General features: G+C 35.5%; 3 protein-coding genes across 4 annotated transcripts; 1 reads left to right on the top strand and 2 right to left on the bottom strand.

Annotated features, from left to right (window-relative positions):
- Nucleotides 1-556: 556 nt before the first annotated feature.
- On the top strand, nucleotides 557-5,286 carry LOC110723946 (cell division protein FtsZ homolog 1, chloroplastic-like). Its single transcript, XM_021903360.1, has 6 exons — nucleotides 557-1,490; nucleotides 2,755-2,854; nucleotides 3,073-3,302; nucleotides 3,592-3,759; nucleotides 4,139-4,372; nucleotides 4,471-5,286. The coding sequence occupies exons 1-6, from the start codon at nucleotides 1,218-1,220 to the stop codon at nucleotides 4,735-4,737; spliced, it is 1,272 nt and encodes a 423-aa protein (XP_021759052.1). The 5' UTR covers nucleotides 557-1,217; the 3' UTR covers nucleotides 4,738-5,286.
- A 1,550-nt stretch (nucleotides 5,287-6,836) lies between these two features.
- LOC110723945 (transcription initiation factor TFIID subunit 6-like) lies at nucleotides 6,837-12,660 on the bottom strand. 2 transcript variants are annotated; one of them, XM_021903359.1, is made up of 13 exons: nucleotides 12,151-12,660; nucleotides 11,141-11,227; nucleotides 10,647-10,748; nucleotides 10,459-10,567; nucleotides 10,243-10,346; nucleotides 10,014-10,151; nucleotides 9,803-9,898; nucleotides 9,118-9,242; nucleotides 8,739-8,871; nucleotides 8,423-8,548; nucleotides 8,232-8,343; nucleotides 6,970-7,369; nucleotides 6,837-6,883 (listed from the first exon to the last, which is right to left on the bottom strand). In XM_021903359.1, exons 1-12 carry the CDS (start codon nucleotides 12,274-12,276, stop codon nucleotides 6,993-6,995), a joined length of 1,635 nt encoding a protein of 544 aa, XP_021759051.1. In that variant the 5' UTR covers nucleotides 12,277-12,660; the 3' UTR covers nucleotides 6,837-6,883; nucleotides 6,970-6,992. The 2 variants fall into 2 exon arrangements, with proteins under 2 accessions (XP_021759051.1, XP_021759050.1); XM_021903358.1 differs by having other exon boundaries at nucleotides 6,837-7,369.
- A 948-nt stretch (nucleotides 12,661-13,608) lies between these two features.
- Nucleotides 13,609-17,943, bottom strand: LOC110723944 (syntaxin-52-like). The gene is made up of 6 exons (XM_021903357.1): nucleotides 17,750-17,943; nucleotides 16,633-16,858; nucleotides 15,443-15,648; nucleotides 15,201-15,301; nucleotides 15,023-15,067; nucleotides 13,609-13,920 (listed from the first exon to the last, which is right to left on the bottom strand). The coding sequence occupies exons 2-6, from the start codon at nucleotides 16,851-16,853 to the stop codon at nucleotides 13,789-13,791; spliced, it is 705 nt and encodes a 234-aa protein (XP_021759049.1). The 5' UTR covers nucleotides 16,854-16,858; nucleotides 17,750-17,943; the 3' UTR covers nucleotides 13,609-13,788.
- Nucleotides 17,944-18,589: the final 646 nt, after the last annotated feature.

Genomic DNA, 18,589 nt, shown 5'->3' with positions numbered 1-18,589 from the left:
ATATTTATGTATTTCAATTGCTTCTTATACTAGTATTACTAATTTCTTGTGCTATCAAGTCAGAATTCAAATAGCACAATACATGATAAACCATGGAATTTCCAATTTTTCACTCCCATAAACAGAGTTTTAAGCCTATATCATCCTAGCAATGTGAAGATAAGTTGAAGAGCTAGCCAACTACTCTATCAACATCCTATCACGAATATCCGTCAAAAAAAAACATCCTATAACGAGTACTACATATTAATTACTTTACTTTAGTCAAAAGATTACGCTAATATACACTCATACAGTCATACTTAGTCAATTGACACTCCAAAAATTGAAAGAGCAAAGCATTGTTTTACAATTATAAGAGGAAATATTCTTACTGAAATTAGTCCCAATTCTTAACACATTGCTTCTCAGAATGTCATCTTGCATATAACTGGTAAGTGACTAGAGTTTATTAAAACTCTATAGTTGTTAATGACATAACATACATTAACCGCCATTTCTACTTCTTGAAAATTTGCTCTATTTCTGATTTAGAAGTATGCATTATCACCTTTTTTTTGGCCAATGATAAAAAAGAAGCAAAACTTATGAAATAACCCAATTATACCTATAGAATTTTATATCATTAAATTAGGAAGACACCTTTTAATTTCATATATGCAAATTTTAAAATTAATAGAAAAATGGTATAAGTCAGACCGAGATCAAATATGTGTAATTGTGTAAATAGATCGAAATATACTAAATAAAACTAACTACACTCCAGCTAAAAAAAAAAAAATTACTTCACCAAAATTCTTTTTAATATCAAAGATGAAAAATGAAAGATGAGTCCCTAAATAGTAAATAATGATAATTATCAAAGTCAAAACTTCGAAAATGTATTTGGGCTCCAAAATAAAACAATTGAATTTTTTTTTTTAAAAAAAACAATTGAATTTGATATCATTTCCAACTCAAATGCCAATGAGATAAAAAGGGAGAAAATAACAAAGATTAAATAGAAAAAAGTGGAAAAAAAAAAAAAAAAAAAAAAAAAAAAAAAACTCTAAAACCCTAAAACATTTGTCTCCTCTCACACTCTTCCCCAATTTCCCCCATCACTCACTTCCTTCCATTCCAGGATAATAATTCCTATAAAAGCCCTTTATTTTTGTTTTTTTCTCACTCCTCTTTCTTCACTCTCAAATTTTGCATCAAATTAAAGGAAAAAAAAAATGGCAACTCTTGGATTTACAAATGCCAATGAATTAATGTACTCTCATCTAATTTCAACCCAATTTTCTCATACCAAAAAAAGTTTCAATTTTAACTCCAAAAATTTCTTCTTTCCCAAAAATTCAAAAACAAGAAAAAATAATGGGCGAAATTATGCAGGATTTTCTACTTCTTGTTCATTTACTCCCATGGAAACTGCTAAGATTAAGGCTGTGGGTGTTGGTGGGGGTGGCAATAATGCTGTTAATCGCATGATTGGTAGTGGTTTGCAGGTATATTTTCTTCCAAGTTTCAGTTTTTATTTATTAAAATCCAATTTTTATTGTATTTTGGGTATTTTTGAATGAAATTGGGGCACATTTCTATAATTCCATTGTCAAATTTGATTTTTGGGTATTTGTAAATGAAAATTTTGGTTAATTTCTATGTTGAATTGTTATGCTCGCCTTAGTTAGACTTAGTTGAATTTACATTGCTGTGAATTGTGATTGAACCCTTGAATTCCACTGTTGAATTGAGCATTTGGGTATCTCACAATATAATTAATAAAAGTTACTGTATTGGAGCTTCGATTTGTTGCATTTTTCGTTAGTAATGTGATGCCCTTTGCTTGTTGAATGGTTTTGGGCTGGATAATATTGTTGCATTTTTGCTCTTTAGTGTCTAATTTTGTCAAACTGCTGTTTTCTAAGGTCTGCCAATGTGTTTGTAGGCGAATTTCAGCCCTTGTAGTATAATTTGATTTGGATTTATGTTGATGAAGGTTAATTTTGTATCTCTGCGATACACCTGTTTTTTTGGAGTTTTGGTTTGCTGATGAATTATGTTGTATGATATTCGAATAATTTGTGATAGAAATCGATAAGTAGCATAATTTGGAATTCACTCAAGTTGAAATCGTAATGAGGTCCCAAAATGTAAAAAAACACACACACACAAACCACGGTAATTGGTCTTGGAGAGTTTCTTTGTAAAACTTTATGTTTGCTGTAACTTCTTGCCTCTTATGGGTTCTTAGCTGTTGTAACTTCTCAGCTTTTTTATCTTCGCTTTTCAACCATGGCCACCCTTGGTGTTGTAAATATTGTCATACTATTTGTACTTCCTCACTTTGTTCTTTGTGGTTGCTTGATGATATGATGATTTAGTGGTTTGTGTAGAACCTCCCTAAATTTTCACTTCACCTACTCATTTGATCCTGTTAGATGTTTGGCTTTTTGGATTTCTGGAAGGAAGCTTATTTTTCATATTTGTTCTTAGCGCTCAATACTTGCCTAATTGGATGTTAGTAATATAAGACTATAAGTCCTAGTTGGCTTTTTGTAAAAAATTTTGTTAATCAACATTTGGCCACAATTGGTTATTCTACCCACGCCTAAATTACCACATGTGGCCATTTGCAGAACTTTTGTGCTAGGCCGTGGGAAAACTACTCTAGATTTATTACAGATATATTGCTGTATCAGAAATTGTCAAATGATGAGAGTCATGAGACTCCCTGCATCCAATTTGATATATGTATGCCTTTGCTGTCAGGGTGTTGATTTCTATGCCATAAACACAGATGCTCAGGCGTTATTGCAATCAGCTGCTGAGCACCCAATTCAAATTGGAGAGCTTTTGACACGTGGATTAGGTCTGGCATTTTTTACATTGTTCAGAATAATGGACCTTATTTCTTGTTTATTAATTTTGATGTTCATAATTTAATCACGTATTAGTTTGCCCTGTCCCTAATTGAGCATCTTTTTTAATATTCATATCACGACCAGTTTTTGCCCACCTTAATTATTATTCTCAATTTATTATGTCTTCTGTATTGATTGTGTGGAGTAATAAGTAGTAGTGATGTAGGTACTGGTGGGAATCCATCACTTGGGGAGCAGGCTGCTCAAGAATCAAAAGAAGCTATTGCAACTGCACTTGCAGGATCAGACCTCGTGTTTGTAACAGCAGGAATGGGTGGGGGCACTGGATCAGGTGCTGCTCCGGTCATCGCTCAAATAGCCAAGGATGCAGGTTACCTCACTGTGGGTGTGGTGACGTATCCTTTCAGCTTTGAGGGTCGCAAAAGGTCATTGCAGGCAGGTGCCCCTGTAGCTTTCATTAAATAATGTTTGAAAAAGTTTGTGCCTTGATAAAATATGCTGTTTGTTGGTTCCATTTGATAAATGAAACTTGTTCACCTTGTATTTCTTGTTCATCTTGTATTTCTTGTTTTCCAATTATGATTATAATTTCTTTTTTCCTTATGAGTGCCTATTTAAAAGATACTTTAATGATCTTTATAATGAAGCTCATATTGAGTAGTTTTTTAAAATGTGAAATTCAGGTTTTTGGCATTACTTATCTTTTCGTTTCTAATCTCATCAGGCACTGGATGCTATTGAAAAGCTGCAAAATAATGTTGATACCCTCATTGTGATACCAAATGACCGTCTCTTGGACATTGCCGATGAACAAACTCCTCTTCAGGATGCTTTTCAGCTGGCTGACGATGTTCTTCGCCAGGGTGTTCAAGGAATTTCAGACATAATTACGGTATGTCAATTGATATATAATCTTGTGACTCTGTTGCATTGACTGAAGCCTCTCTGTTGAGAGGCTGGACTTGCGTAAAAGTAAATGTGAATTGTGAAATATTGAAAATGTTTATTCAATTAGTTTCTTTCTAGGCTGTTATAACATATATGACTATATGAGACCATTATGTTTTTTCAAGGACATTTTATTTCAATTAATGTGGCAGATGGTAAGCTTTTAATTGCCACAAATAACATATTGGTGGTGTGTGTAGAGCCTAGATATTTGAGGGGCATGTACAAACTAGCAGAAAGGAGAGTTTAGTTTTAGGCAATTTCCTGAGTATAAGCTCTTTCTTATCTTGTAGAATTTGAAATTCTTCTTTTTTGCTCCTTAGATTCCAGGACTTGTAAACGTGGACTTTGCTGACGTCAAGGCAGTCATGAAGGATTCTGGAACGGCAATGCTTGGGGTGGGTGTTTCCTCTAGTAAAAACCGTGCTGAAGAAGCAGCTGAACAAGCAACTTTGGCACCTCTTATTGGGTCATCCATACAATCTGCAACTGGTGTTGTATACAATATAACCGGTGGAAAGGATATAACATTACAGGAAGTTAATAGAGTATCACAGGTACAGTTGAACTAGTTGAATTCCGAGTTCAGTTAGTAAATTTTTCAGCAAGCTTGACTGGCTTACTGTACTAATATTTTAAATTCGACATTTTTCAGGTAGTTACAAGTTTAGCAGATCCATCAGCGAACATAATATTTGGGGCTGTTGTGGATGATCGCTACAATGGAGAGATTCATGTGACCATCATTGCCACAGGCTTCTCCCAATCATTTCAAAAGACACTACTAACAGATCCCAAAGCTTCAAGGCTTTTCGATAAAGTAACCCAGGAAAGCAAAGGATCTACTGGTCTTCCAAACTCATCCCCGCTCTCTCCAAACTCCGTACCACCACGACAACCTCCAAGAAAGCTGTTCTTCTAGAGTCTGAAACATAACTCTTTCCTGCCATGCCATTGTTTGATCTCTTGGTCATGGGTTTATTATGATCTTGGAAAAAAAAAAATCAATGTTACATCTTGCTTATTCCTACCTCGTATCTCTCTCACCCTTTTCTTTTTTTTTTTCTTTTTTTTAACTAGGATTTGCTTGATTCTTTGATATTTCCGACACAAATGCTTCAGTATGAAACATGCTAATGTAAATCTTCTTTAATTTGACCTGATTCAATTATTTTTAATTTGTTACAATGTTTATCAATTATTTTTTATGGTAAACTCTAGTAGAGCTTAAAGAGTGGAGAGGGATAGAGAAAGAACGGCCGGAGGAGATCAGGAGAAACACGCTGTCGTCTCGACCTGAGATTTGTTCCATCCTTTTTTTCCCACCCTAGAAAGGGTTGCCAGAGATATATTGGTAGTTTTGATATGAAACCTTTTAATTAAGGAAGGTGGTTCATTATTGTTTATTTTTAGAAATTATTACAGTATTATTTTTCTTTATTGTTATTAGGTTTTTATTTGTGTGAATTTAGCTTGAATTTGGATTCTAGTAATTTTACTAGATCAAGTCCATAAAATAGCACATCTTCGTTAGATTCCTATAAATAGTTTAGATATTATTTAAAATTCTTTGTTAATTGTTATTAGGGTTTTTGTTAATTGTTACTCTTACTACTATATGCGCATAATTTTATATATAGTTTTATTCGGCTGCTCAAAATTCAGACTTTGTTGTATCATGAAGATGAGAAAAACTTGTACACTTCCTATGGATATTATAGAAACAAATATACTCCCTAGATTACCCGTTAAGTCTCTTTTTCTTTTCAAATGCGTTTCCAAATCTTTTTTAGCTCTAATTTCCTCCCCAGAATTTGTCGATCTTCATCTTCGACATTCTCTAGCTTTCGATGAAGGCAAACGCTACCTCTTTATGTCCGGGACTGATTGTTTCCTTAGCTCCTTAAACCTTAATGCCCCTGAACTCCCCCAAGTGAAGTTTTCGCTTTCCCGGGTTATTAACTGGAGGAAGGGCAATATTTTCGTGGTTGGATCATGCAATGGTTTGGTATGTCTTATATTGGGAGACTTTAAACACGTCATATTGCTCAACCCGTTTACTAGATTTCTCAAAGAAATACCCTCTCGTCGTATCAAGAAAAATAGAGATGATAATTTGTGTTTAGGGTTTGGGTTTGATGAAGTTTGTCGAGATTATAAGATCATTAGTGTTATGAGATCATCTATCGTCGATGGTGTACCAAAAAACAATGTTATGGTTTATAGTGTGAAGGGCAATGCATGGAAACATGTCGAAAGTAATGTATATAGTCCCTCTATATCGAGGGAGAGGATGGGAACTAGGTGTGTCGTCGTAAACAACCATTTACTGCATTGGATCTCCCAAGACCTTTCTTTGGATCCTTGTTATCGGATTGACTGCTTTGATCTATGGACGGAGCAATGGACTCGAGTGCCATTGCCTAGGAAGTACGGTACTAGGGCTGCCTGTCTAGATTTGGAGATTCTTGACGGGTGTTTGTTTTTGTTGGTTGAATGGGGGGGGGGGGGGTCAGTTTTACGATATATGGATCATGAAAGAATACGGAGTGAAACATTCTTGGGTGAAATTATGTTGCATTTCGAGCTTTCGTTATCATTGGGTAACTGGTTTGATTACTCCTATTGCTATTTGTAATCTAAAATTGATGTTTTTCTCCAAAACTTACTCAAGGTTATATTGGTACAACATTAGAGATGAATCCTATTCCGAGGTTCAACTTCATGGAGGCACTCCTAAGTTGTTGTCACAAGCTCATGTATGCGTAGAGAGCCTTGTCGCCATTCCCGGAAGTAGACATATCTATGCTGCAAGCAACTAAAGCTAGCACATATGATCCTGATAAGTTGCCAAATCCCAGCAGCAAACAATCAAAAAATACGGAGTCTCATATCATATTGAATGCCACTTTCAGTTACCTTAGTGTTTATTAGAAACAAGATTATGCTAATATCAATTAATTTACACTATTAGAATACAATCTAGGATTGTTTTTGTGAATTTGGACATTTGAAATAATATGCATTGAATGACTAATATCAATTAATTTACACTATTAGAATACAATCTAGGATTGTTTTTGTGATTGTGGACATTTGAAATAATATGCATTGAATGACTAATATCAATTAATTTACACTATTAGAATACAATCTTCGAAGTATCGTGTTGAGCAACTACAAAAATAAGGATAGTTCAGGGGATGGAGTGAAAGAAAACATGCTAATGCCAAAATGTTCAAAGAGGGAGGATAACAAACGACCACCGTCTGTCTCTTCCTTCCAGGCCAGAGCAAGGGCTGATGCCTTTTTAGCGTGAATGTCTGTTTTATCTCTTCTACCACTGCTTCCTGAGACATTTTCATTTTGCAATTGCTGGCTAATTGCTGAAAGGCCAGCATCAGATCCCCCAACGGCTGCAGAAAATACTCCAGCAATCCCTTGTATGTTGGCTTGCATGGAGTTCACTGGCATCACTCCCATTGCACCATTGGTTGATAATTTCTTCAGTGGTGGCTGTTGTAGCAGGTTGTCCGCGCTAGCTTTTCGCTTGCCTGGAAAAGTAACAAAAAGATGAAGGCAGAACCCAGGAATTGACACAAATCCAAAGGATGAGGTGCAATCTTCTCCTAAGGATTTTAAGACTTCATACATTCTATTGAGGGGGGTGGAGAAGCCATGGTCAAGTAAAACCCCATATTCATGTCTCTCATGGGACCGCCCACCTGGTGTTTGTACTGTCTTGTTCGACTGAATAATAAAACTTAGCCCAACAGGGTATACGGGAACAATTTAAAAACTTTTAAGGACTACGATCTGTAATAATTTTCTTTTTACAAGTAATTCTCCCCGTTGAGAATAAAAGATGACATAGTAAAAGTCAAAGGTCCAAGGGAACCCATATTTGGCTTTGAAAGTTACATACTTATATTGCTTGCTTTGATAGCAGGATTAAAATTCATTATTGTCAGTTTGTTGCAATGGTTCGAAAAAAAAAAAGTCATTTTAGTATCAACCTCATATTCAGATTTCATCAAAGTGCAATACTCTAGATGCGTTCATTGCATAAAATAGAAATTAGACTGCAGAACCTCCCCACTCCTTAGTATCCCAGACCTTGCCGATGGCAGCTTACATGTTAGCATATTGTGTCACATAGGATGATTACTTTTTTTCCTTTATAATGAATATGTGGGGTGAGGTTGCCTATCTCTCACAGAACCAAGGAGAACCCAAAAATGTGCCCCCCTAGAACTACAAACTTAACCAAGCGAGCATCTATACTGTGTACACAAGATAAGAGCTGGCTTGCTGCTAGTCACTTCACTATATAAAGCATACGCCTAACCACCAAACCAACCCCTCACCCTGTTCTAAAAAAACTAGGAAAGAACGCAAAAGAGATTAAATACTTACTAGGTAGCATGGTCACAATCTTCTTATTGGACTTCAAGATAGGTCTTGCCAATGGAAGTGGTAAGCTTGGAAATTTCTTCAGCTGATCATGCATGCATTTGCCAGACGCAAACTGGAACATGTAATATTGTGTCAGTTCAAAACAAATTGAAGAACATAGCGATACTAGATATTTGGTACTGAAAGCTCACCAGTAAGGCCCCATAGACCCGCCAAGCTTCTTGCCTTCTAATCTCATTCTTTTGCCCTTCTAGTTGCATCTCTGGCCCCAGAAGCTGTATATATGGCTCTAGATTTGGAAGTATCAGCAGACGAACCTAAAGTCATAAGACATTGATCAAGCTCTTAGTGGAAAAAAAATATATCCTCTCTTTTGCCTCTGTTTTACAGAATTACCACTATAATTGATAATTGGTATACAAAATAAAAAATGTATAGCAGCATAGATAGATAAAAGTATTAATGTTTACTTTTAATTCCCTTTAACTATTTGCTTATGAAACATACCACACTAGGTCCAAGGGCAGCAAGCCCTTGAATAGCACCATAATGTTGAGGCAGTGCTTTTTTTGGGTCCAAAAAAGCATGGAGCAGTGTCCTGGTGACTCGAGGCTGGAGGTTGTGATAAATATGCCCAAATCTGTCGAAGGTTTTTTAACCAATTAGACAAACAGCCATGAAGAGAGACAAAGATCTGGTTAACAAAAGGGCAGCCAAGAGCAGAGCAAGATAATAGTATGTGATATGACAACCTACTGCAGATTGCATTGTTTGTTCACCTAAGTAAATATATAGTTATACACCATAACTGCATAACCACAACAAAAATAGCATAGTTTCTACATTATTTTTCTTTAGGATCATTCTCCTGTAATGCAGACCATACCTTTGACATACTCGGGCAACCAGGTTTGCACTAAGGTTTCTCAGCTCCCAATGATTGTCAGAATATCTGTTCCCTAGCCTCTTCGCCACCAAACAGGTAATGACAGAAGGCATAAGCTGGTGCACCTACAAAAAGGCCATGATTACAAGTTCAGGTGTAATGAGAAGAAAACATTCAGATGATTATAAAGTCAGCAAGTCTTAGGCAACAAGTATGTTTAGCAAACCGAATCTTTATAATTGGTATACAAAGTACACAGATGGGATTTACACCGGAAAACAGATATAAGATAGGATAATATTCAAGTCAAAAAAATGCCATGACAATTTCATTTGAGGACAAGAAAATGTACCAATAAATAAGTAATTGGCAACTAGCTGTGGCACTACCAGTGCCTAAGGCCTAGAATTGAATCTTGTCTATTTCATCTCTGTGGTTCTCTTGGGGGATTGTGGGGGGTGGGGTGGGGGGGGGGGGGGACCTTGTGCTGAAGAAGTTATGATTATCAATCATAATATATATATTAAAGACTGCAAATGCTAGTTATAGCACCTTAGTTTGAGACATAAGAAACTTAAAAAGCTAATCAAAGCCAATAGATTCAGCAACTGGAACATGATAACAAATGAAAGGAACAAGTAAGCTGATGCTCAACCATAGCAGTATAAAGTAGAGTTGGACTTACATATGGCTCTACATGTATATGTGGGTTCTGAAGAAGGCTCCAAACAAGACGCATCAATCCAGTTAAGAGACTTAATTTATTCAGATTCCGAGAAACCTGTAGTCATTTGACTCAATTGAGTCAATTCAGATTGTCAATTACCTAAAAAAAATAGAAAATGAATGATGCAAATTAAATCAAGGATTGTAGACAAAAGAGCATCACAAATTACCTCATCACCAATGAAGCATGCAAAGTAAGGTACCAAAGGATGAAGTCCAGAATCAGTTGCCAAGTTCCGCAAAGCTTCTTTGAAGAGAACTGTATCAGACTTGCATGTAGTAAGCTCAATAACTTTGTCAAAATAAAGCTACATTCAGAATGAAAGAAAGGCTTGGGTCAGTGTTAGGAAATTCATAAATCAGTGAAAGTTTAGGGTAAAAACCGGTGAATTTATAAACCTGAAGCTCTCTAGATAAGACATGTTTGACCGGTAATTTAATGTCGATAGGGATTCCTTCTTCTTTAAACTCTAATTTATTTCCATCAGATGAAGCTGCAAGAGCTGTAAACATAGATCAGCATTAGAATTTTGCATCAATGACTCATAAATTAATTTATAGGCATATGTTGCAAAATCAAATCACTAAACACCATGCGATGTCAAGGTTTGATACCTTCAACTGGAGGATTCTCAGGAATGGCAGGCTGTACGCCTTCAATAGCCAGCCAGTGCACTGAAAGGGAGGTATCAAGGGGTGCTCTAGGCACGGGTACCTCAGTTACCTATGTCGATTAGGAATATAATGGGTATAAATAGGATGAGAACTGAAATTGATTAAAATTAGAATTAGTAAAATCTTACATTTTTCAAATCTAGATCGATGTCATTAACATAAAACAAATCCTTCTGTCCAGCAGCTCTCTTGAAACGCAAAGGATCATTGGAGGCAAAACCATAGATCGGCTGATGCACAGACAACAAGAATCAATATAAGTCGATGAATCAGCTTAAGCACACAAAAATCAGAATAACCGATAACATCAACACCTATGATTGTAAACAGGCTCCCACTTCGGGTTACGGGTAGCATAGAGGAGACCATGTATGCACAGCCATACCTAATCAAAAAAAGGCTATATGGGTTGTTTCCAAAAGCTCCTTGATTCAAAATGCTATAACTGTTTGGTACTTCATAATAATAAGCACAAAAGAGTTATCTTTGGCTCTGTTGGAATGAAGTAAAAAATAATTATCCAATAGCCAAACCACACATATGTTTGAAAGAAACAAGCTTCATTATGTCATCAAAGTACCTTTTAGCTCAATAGAACTAAAAAGTGTAGTCTTACTCTTACCTCTACATTTCTCAAGTTGAGAGCAGCATCAACATCATCTGCTGTTAAAATTGTGCGCTTAGAGTGTCGCATGCATTTGATTGCCTCCTATAAAATTAGAAATCTCAATTCAGTTTCTTCTAAGCATACATTCCAACGCATTGTGATATGAGAAAAAAAAAAAAAAAAAATCATAAGTTTCAATTAAGAAGACATGAAGCTATTCAATGAGTCATTTTCAGCAAGATCATAATTCACAGGGCATCAAGTTACTTAAATTGACTAAATTAGCGATAATCACCCAAAATTTTGGTATTATATAAAAATTATCCAAATATAATTCAAAGAATGGAGCGAGTATATATAGAATTTCCTATTATTATTACACATATAGTTGATAAAAATTCAGACTTTCTTATTATGCTGCAATTAAATAAATACATAAACTTCGTGGCTCAATAGCTAAACACAAGCCAAATAGAGCATCAACAACACCGAACTGATCAAATGAACAGACAAGCCAATACTTTATGCTTCTTGATCATCTCTTTGACATACTCCACCACCCATCACTCCAATCCAACCGAAAATACCAAACAAGACTCGAATCAATCTCAATTACATTGTAGTATACAATCATATCTCAGCCCATCTATCCGATTCAACATCCTAATCTCAAATGAGACCTCAATTTGAACCACTGACTGAACCAACAACAAAACCCCAAATAAAAGCTCCTCAAATTCAACTCATTCACACAGTATAACCCACAATACACCCTGACAAGCTAAACATTGGTGACATTGGAGGCCAACTAGCTTAGTTTTTTAAAATCTTGGTGTAAAATCCAAGACCTCGGATCGAATCTTGCCTAAAAAATAAACATTGCTCACAAACTATCCAAAGAACTTCCTAATTTTTCTTCAAAATCAACAGTACTCCAAAATTCCCAATAGGGTTTACTTTGCATACAATTTAATAATAAAATAAAACACAAACAAAAATAATTAAAGGGTTTAATTAACAATTACCTGCATAATTTCTCGAACGCGATATTCAACATCAGGGGCAAGAGCAAGAGCAACATCCGGGGATAAATTATTGATGCCAATGCTTTGAGCTATCACTTCAATCGTCTCCTTTTGAATTACGCTCATCCCTTATTTGAATCAATCGAAAGAAAGAATTTTTGGGTGATTGTACAGAAATTAAAGGGAAAAAAATTAATGGGTATAATCAATTTAGGATTAATTTACTTGTATCACAAAACCCCACTTCAAATTTGCCCCAAAAACCTCAAAAATCTCTAATTTTTGGGTGGGTGTTTTAGCAATTGAGGAAAGAGAAAGATGGAAATTAATTATGCAGGATTTTTCGAATTTAAGTTCGTCAGCATAAGTAAAGAACTAAAGATTGAAGCTTGACTTGTTAGCGGGAATTAACAAGATTTTGGGTGTTAGAGAAGACGAAGAAGTTATACGGAGTAATTTATACCAACCTACCAGGGATTGAACTCTTTGAACTTTTAAAATGTTGTAAATCTTGTAATGTTAATAAAGGTTTATTTTTGTTACATAATCAGAAAAAATAATGTTGGAGTAATTTTTTAATACGGAGCTATTGTGCGTCTTAGTCTTTAATGTTACTCCATAATTTGATTGTATAGTTAAGTTTTGTCAACAATTACAGTTAGGTTATTTGATGTTAATTTGATTGTAAATACAAGTTCATGTCAATGGTTGTACTTGGTTCATAATTCATGTCAGTAAGTATAAATTTGCTAATTACTAATCATGTGATTGGTGGTCTTTCCCTTGCATAATAAAAACATTATGACTTGGGAGCCTCGGGCTCCTTGTGACCTAGCAAGTAGCAATGCCACGAGTCTGTAAATCACCAATTATTGTCTTTGTATGATGGTTTTAAACATGTTTCTCTCTTAAGTATAAGTGTATAACTACATCATATGTAGCCTTGTTTTCAAAGACCATAATATCACACTAAGACAAAATATAAGACCTAAAAATAACTACTCAAGTAACAAGCACCTCTTTTGTTACGAGTGCTTTCTAGGCGGCTGTATGGTGTATACTTTGCATACACAACAAACCTCACTACACACAATAACATTCACTATTAAATGGCACGCTTGTAGACAACAAAATTCGTATCTTTCGTGTACTAGCCCTTCAATAGTATTAGTAACGTTGGCTCTCTACTGATTTCATGTCCTGCCTTCGATCTTTCTTCCAATAGGTAAAGACCATAAGAATGTAGTGATCCTAATTCGTGTTATCATTACATGGCCAAGGAAAGGCAACACTTATATTGGCTCTCTGCTGTAGCCTCTCGTGTCAAATTGTATGACTAAAAATAGATTATTGACATTTTCTTATCCAGAAACTGAATCACCTTAGTCCACTATTAATGGGAACTTGAATGTAATATTTTCTCCCCACATATCTTGTTTTGATCAAAAATCCCTTGCATTCTTGTAAGCTTTTCGAACACTCATATTGCTTTAATCGTGTAGTTTAAGCATCGCATACAGCAGGGCAAACCAATCCATGACTTGACTTCACAAGAAGCAGGCAACAAAAAGGAAAAAGAAGAAAATAGAAGAATTCTCACAACATTACAATTTACATACACACACTTGATACATACAATCATAAATACTTTATCAACACAAAGATAGCAAGGATTAAAACTATAATCCCAGCAACTGACAGCAGTAGGCACAAGCAGGAACAACTACCCTTGGTTTTCTTGCTCAGAATTGCAAGACTCCTCGATATACGCTGTTCCCGTGATAACAAACCATCACAACAATACAGAGGTTCACTGGAGTTAGTAGCTAGCAATGAAACCAAATAATTAAAACATTCATAGAAGACTGCCATCATGTTCATTGCAAAATTAAAGAGATATAGTCATGAAAACTAACACCTCTTCCTTTCTTATCCAAACACTTAAATCTGATTACTCCATTCATCCAAAATAATAGTCACATTTACTATTTTTGGATGCCTAGAGCAAATTGTAAGTGTTTTTAGTGTAGTAATAGTTTGTCATTGGCTTTCACAAAATATCTTAAGATTAAATCTGCCGATTATATACCTATGATAAAGGGTCTTTAGAAAATTTGAGGCAGGTTTATTTACAAGGTATTGAGATAATGTTACAACCTTCCAAACCAAAGGGGCATTAAGTAATCCAATTTGCCATAAAAAAAATTGGCAGAACGAGCCCGAGACAGTGAGATGTAACATGGGTTTTCCCAACATTGCTATAAGATACAGATACAAACTCTTGTGTCTCCGTGAATAAAATGGATTGGGCAAGAAAAATGCTATAAAGGGAATACTAATGTAGTCTCAGTTAACACACAATGGTGACCCAGAAAATTAAAAGTAACCTAATGAGTTGTAAGTCCTCTCCACAAGAATTAATTTCACACTTGAAAAATTTTGTCAAAACAAATGAATAAAAAACAGACATTATCTAAATATAAGAAAGTTTCCACCATATATTATTAATCTGTATGTAAGACAAGGTAAAACTGTACTGAGAGTTCAGACACATAAATAATTATACCTACGCACTAGGGCACATGGAATGGATCTAATCTATAGAAAATCACATTAGCTAAGCTGGAAAGAGAACCGAAAGCTTTACAACAATTGGTTAGGAGAAACAATTCTAAGTTTACAATGTTCAGAACAAGCATATTATGGATGTCCTACATGGGGGCAGAAGATATCAAAAATGTGTCAATGAATGACCAAGGACAACACTGCCTGAATCCTTAAACACAACTCGGTAGCACTACATTAATTTGATGCTAAACATCGTTCAAATCAGAAAAGGGAACAGGAATTTAAATTAAGGGGAGATCACTACCTGCATTCGAGAGCCTGTAAATTCAACATGTTGATCCAGGTTATCCTGCCAGGATGACAATCACATAAATAATCAATTTATGCTAGCATTAGTAAATACTCCATAGTTGAACACTTGGAGTTCAAGAAACATTAAATAGGGGTTCTACAACAATCTAACTCAAAGGTAGAAACTGTACAATGAGTCTTGTGTGTAGCTCAAGTTCTTCATTCACAGCGAGTGCAATATGTTTTGTACTCATAACAGTCTCCTCCAACTGTTCAAGCCCTTCATCTTGCTCTGTCCAAATGCAAATTCAACATAAAAATTAAAATAAATAAATAACACACAGTAACAAAACGTGTCCCGGGAACCAATGGAAGCAGGAAAAAAAATAATAACTAAAACAAGTTCCCAGTTGAACAAGATTAAGCAACTCACCCTTCATGATTTGCCTTTGAAGACTAACAATGCCTTGATTATCCATCTCAGAAGCTCTAGTCACGGCATCAACAGACTTTGTCTCCGGCCCAAGTAAGCTGTCTCTGTTGGCAAAATTTGACATGTTCAAAGTGGTTGCCATTTGATTCGTCTTCGTTCTCAAGTTTGAAAGCATGTCCTTGCGGCGATTCAACTCTTTCTCTGTTCTGCAATGTCACAAGAAAGCACAATCTCCATGAGAAAATCTCTTGAATATCAATGTGTAAAGCAGAACCCAGTCACCCACCATGCAATTTGTCATACTTTAAAATACAATAGCTCCACCTACAGCCTACAGGGACCATAGGCGCTGAGAGGCACGAATCAAATAATTCCAGCATTTATATCATAATGCCTCTCACTGTCAGGTCTGTCACAGGGAAAAACAGCACATTACAGGAGGAATGCACCAAGGCACCAACAAACCTTATTCGTGACTCAAATTTACAAGGTCCTAAGCCATATGTCCACATGTATTGACTGAAGATCTGCATGGTATTAATTTTGTTCCTCACAAATTCTCTCAACTGTTGTTTATATCGGTTAAATCACACTTCTTGTCAGACCCTACTCCCTATTAAAACATAGCCACAAGACGTACAGGAGCCAGAGTGCCATTCTCCCTCCACCAATAACACTATATTGTATCATTGTATGACATTTGAAGAAGCCAATATCTTAAAAGGAGAGATGTCAGCTTAAGTTCGAGCTCAATGATAGTTAACAACACAAAAGGATACAATAAAATACAAGTTGATAGCTAATAAGTGGTAACAGAGATTGATAGAAGGTAAGGGCAAAAAAACATCATCATATATTAAAACACACACACACAGGGGGGGGGGGGGCAAGGCCTTCACCAAAACGGTATATTTTCATCCCTTCAGATAAAACCTAAAAGTTAAGACGAAATATTCCATAACAAAAGCTAATCTCTATCTCCTACAGCAAAAAATGACAATAAATCCATAACTTATCAACTTGAAAATGACAGAGACTCTAGATGAACCGAAACAGATCAGATACAGAGAAAATAAAAAGGACATTAAATGAGCCACATGCCACAGATGTTAGACGTATTCATTTAAGCTAAAGCACTAATTTAAGCTTTAAAATAAGTTGATGATAAAGATCCTGATATAAAGACTCACATAGTCTTCTTACTAGGAAGCTTAGATAACAGGGATTCTAAACTATCAAGTCTAGTCCCAAGGATTGTGATCTTTCGCCGTAAAGATGAAAAATGACGCTGTGAATCTGGTCCAGAACCTGACATTGCTGTTTTCTCTGATATCATGCCATTAATATCATCAGCTAATTTGGTCGCTTCATTGTACTCCTTCATCCAAGAGTCCCCAGATGTCGAAGCCATCAAACCTTATAAGAAAACAAAAGTTTATTGAGTATATTGAAATAAGAGTGGCATTAACTACTCTTCCAACAAAACAGCCTCAACACCCCCACACACACACACACACAAAACACAAGACTCAGAAACGGGAAAACCAACTTAAACATTTTGAGTAATTAATAAAAATTTCCTCAAAAAATAAAATACAAGTTAAAAATTGTGTCCTACTCCAAGACAAGGATATATGCATTCATAAACAAAATAATGTCATGACCAACGAAGTGAAATAATATTCTTAACAAAACAACATCAAATTTTGCCGAAATTACCTCAAGAAAAATGTTATCAACCTATAGATAAAACTAATCTAAACAACAACAAAGTCTTAGTCCCAAATTGGTTTGGGGTCGGTTAACATCGACAAGAAACTCCCGGTTGATCTCCTTAATATAAAGGGGATAATTTATCATACCGTCTACATAAAGTTCATGTTATATTTGTGCAGTTGTAGTTAAGTATACAATCGTGAAATCTTGATATATTTCAGAATGTCCACCAACTTAGACAGTTTTATTTATGCAATATTATGACAAATAAAATAATTTTTTTTAAAAAAAAAATCAAATCATCATGAATTCAACTTTACAATCATATCCATAATCCAAAAAGTTCCAGCAGTACTAATCAATAATTCAAATCAACCCAGAAAAAATAAAATGATCATAATAAAATAAAATGAAATCTTGAACAATGCAAGTTGAATTGAGCTAACAAAATCGAACTTATAGAAGCTAAATTGATACAAAACAATCAAATTACAACAATCAAATATAAAAATGAACTGGGATCAAACAACAACAGAGTAACAACAGAATTAACAAAAATTAAAAAGTTAGAATTTTTAAAAAGGTGTTTACCTTCTTATAGATTGAATTTGGGAAATTGAGTGATTAATTGAAGAGAGAAAAAGTGGAGACAGCGTCTTCGAAGAAGAAGATGAAAATGATGATGAAAGAAGTTTGGAGGAGAGAGAAGGGATGGTGGGGTGAAGGGGAAAGCGAGGCACGTCGTGACTCGCCACCGCTTTGAGCACAGTTTTCTTTAATTTAGTCTAATCATACGAGTTTAGTGGCTCTTCGCTGCCTTAAACGACGTCGTTTTATGGGTTTTTTTTTCAAATTATTTATAAAAAAAATTGGAAAAATAGTCACATAAGGTCAACGGATGTTGTCAAAGCTTAGATTTGTTTTTGTTGACAAGAAGCAAACACACACAAAAACTAAAAAATCAACAAAGCAATTGTCAACGACAAGCCTAAACAACCAATCAGTGACCCGGGGCAACCCACTAACAACGAACCTTATGAAGTTTGTAGACAAAGATTTGCAAGAGAGAAAGCCAATATCATGAAGCAACCAGAGGCAAGAAATATCGTCGTTGCCACCATCCCTCATAAAAGAAAAAAGATTCGAATGGTCAGAGTAGATAAGAAGACGACGAAAGCCTTGATGACCAGCAACCCGAAAAGCCCAACAACACGCCTGTAATTTAACTCAGACTGAAGGGCCAAAGAGGAGTGACATGCTCTCGAGCAACCACCCAACACAGAATCTGGAAAAAAAAAATCCCTAAAAATCCAGCATGCTCCTGCGCTAAGATGCTGACCACTCCAAGCCTCATAAAAAAGAAGGCAGATGTCAAAAGCAGAGGAGGAGTCAACCTGCAAATAGCAAAAAGCAGAAGCTGCCGAAATATGG

This window comes from Chenopodium quinoa, unplaced genomic scaffold, assembly GCF_001683475.1.
Source record: "Chenopodium quinoa cultivar QQ74 unplaced genomic scaffold, ASM168347v1, whole genome shotgun sequence".
Lineage (NCBI taxonomy): Eukaryota > Viridiplantae > Streptophyta > Magnoliopsida > Caryophyllales > Amaranthaceae > Chenopodium > Chenopodium quinoa.
This window is presented reverse-complemented; position numbering and strand designations above follow the sequence as displayed.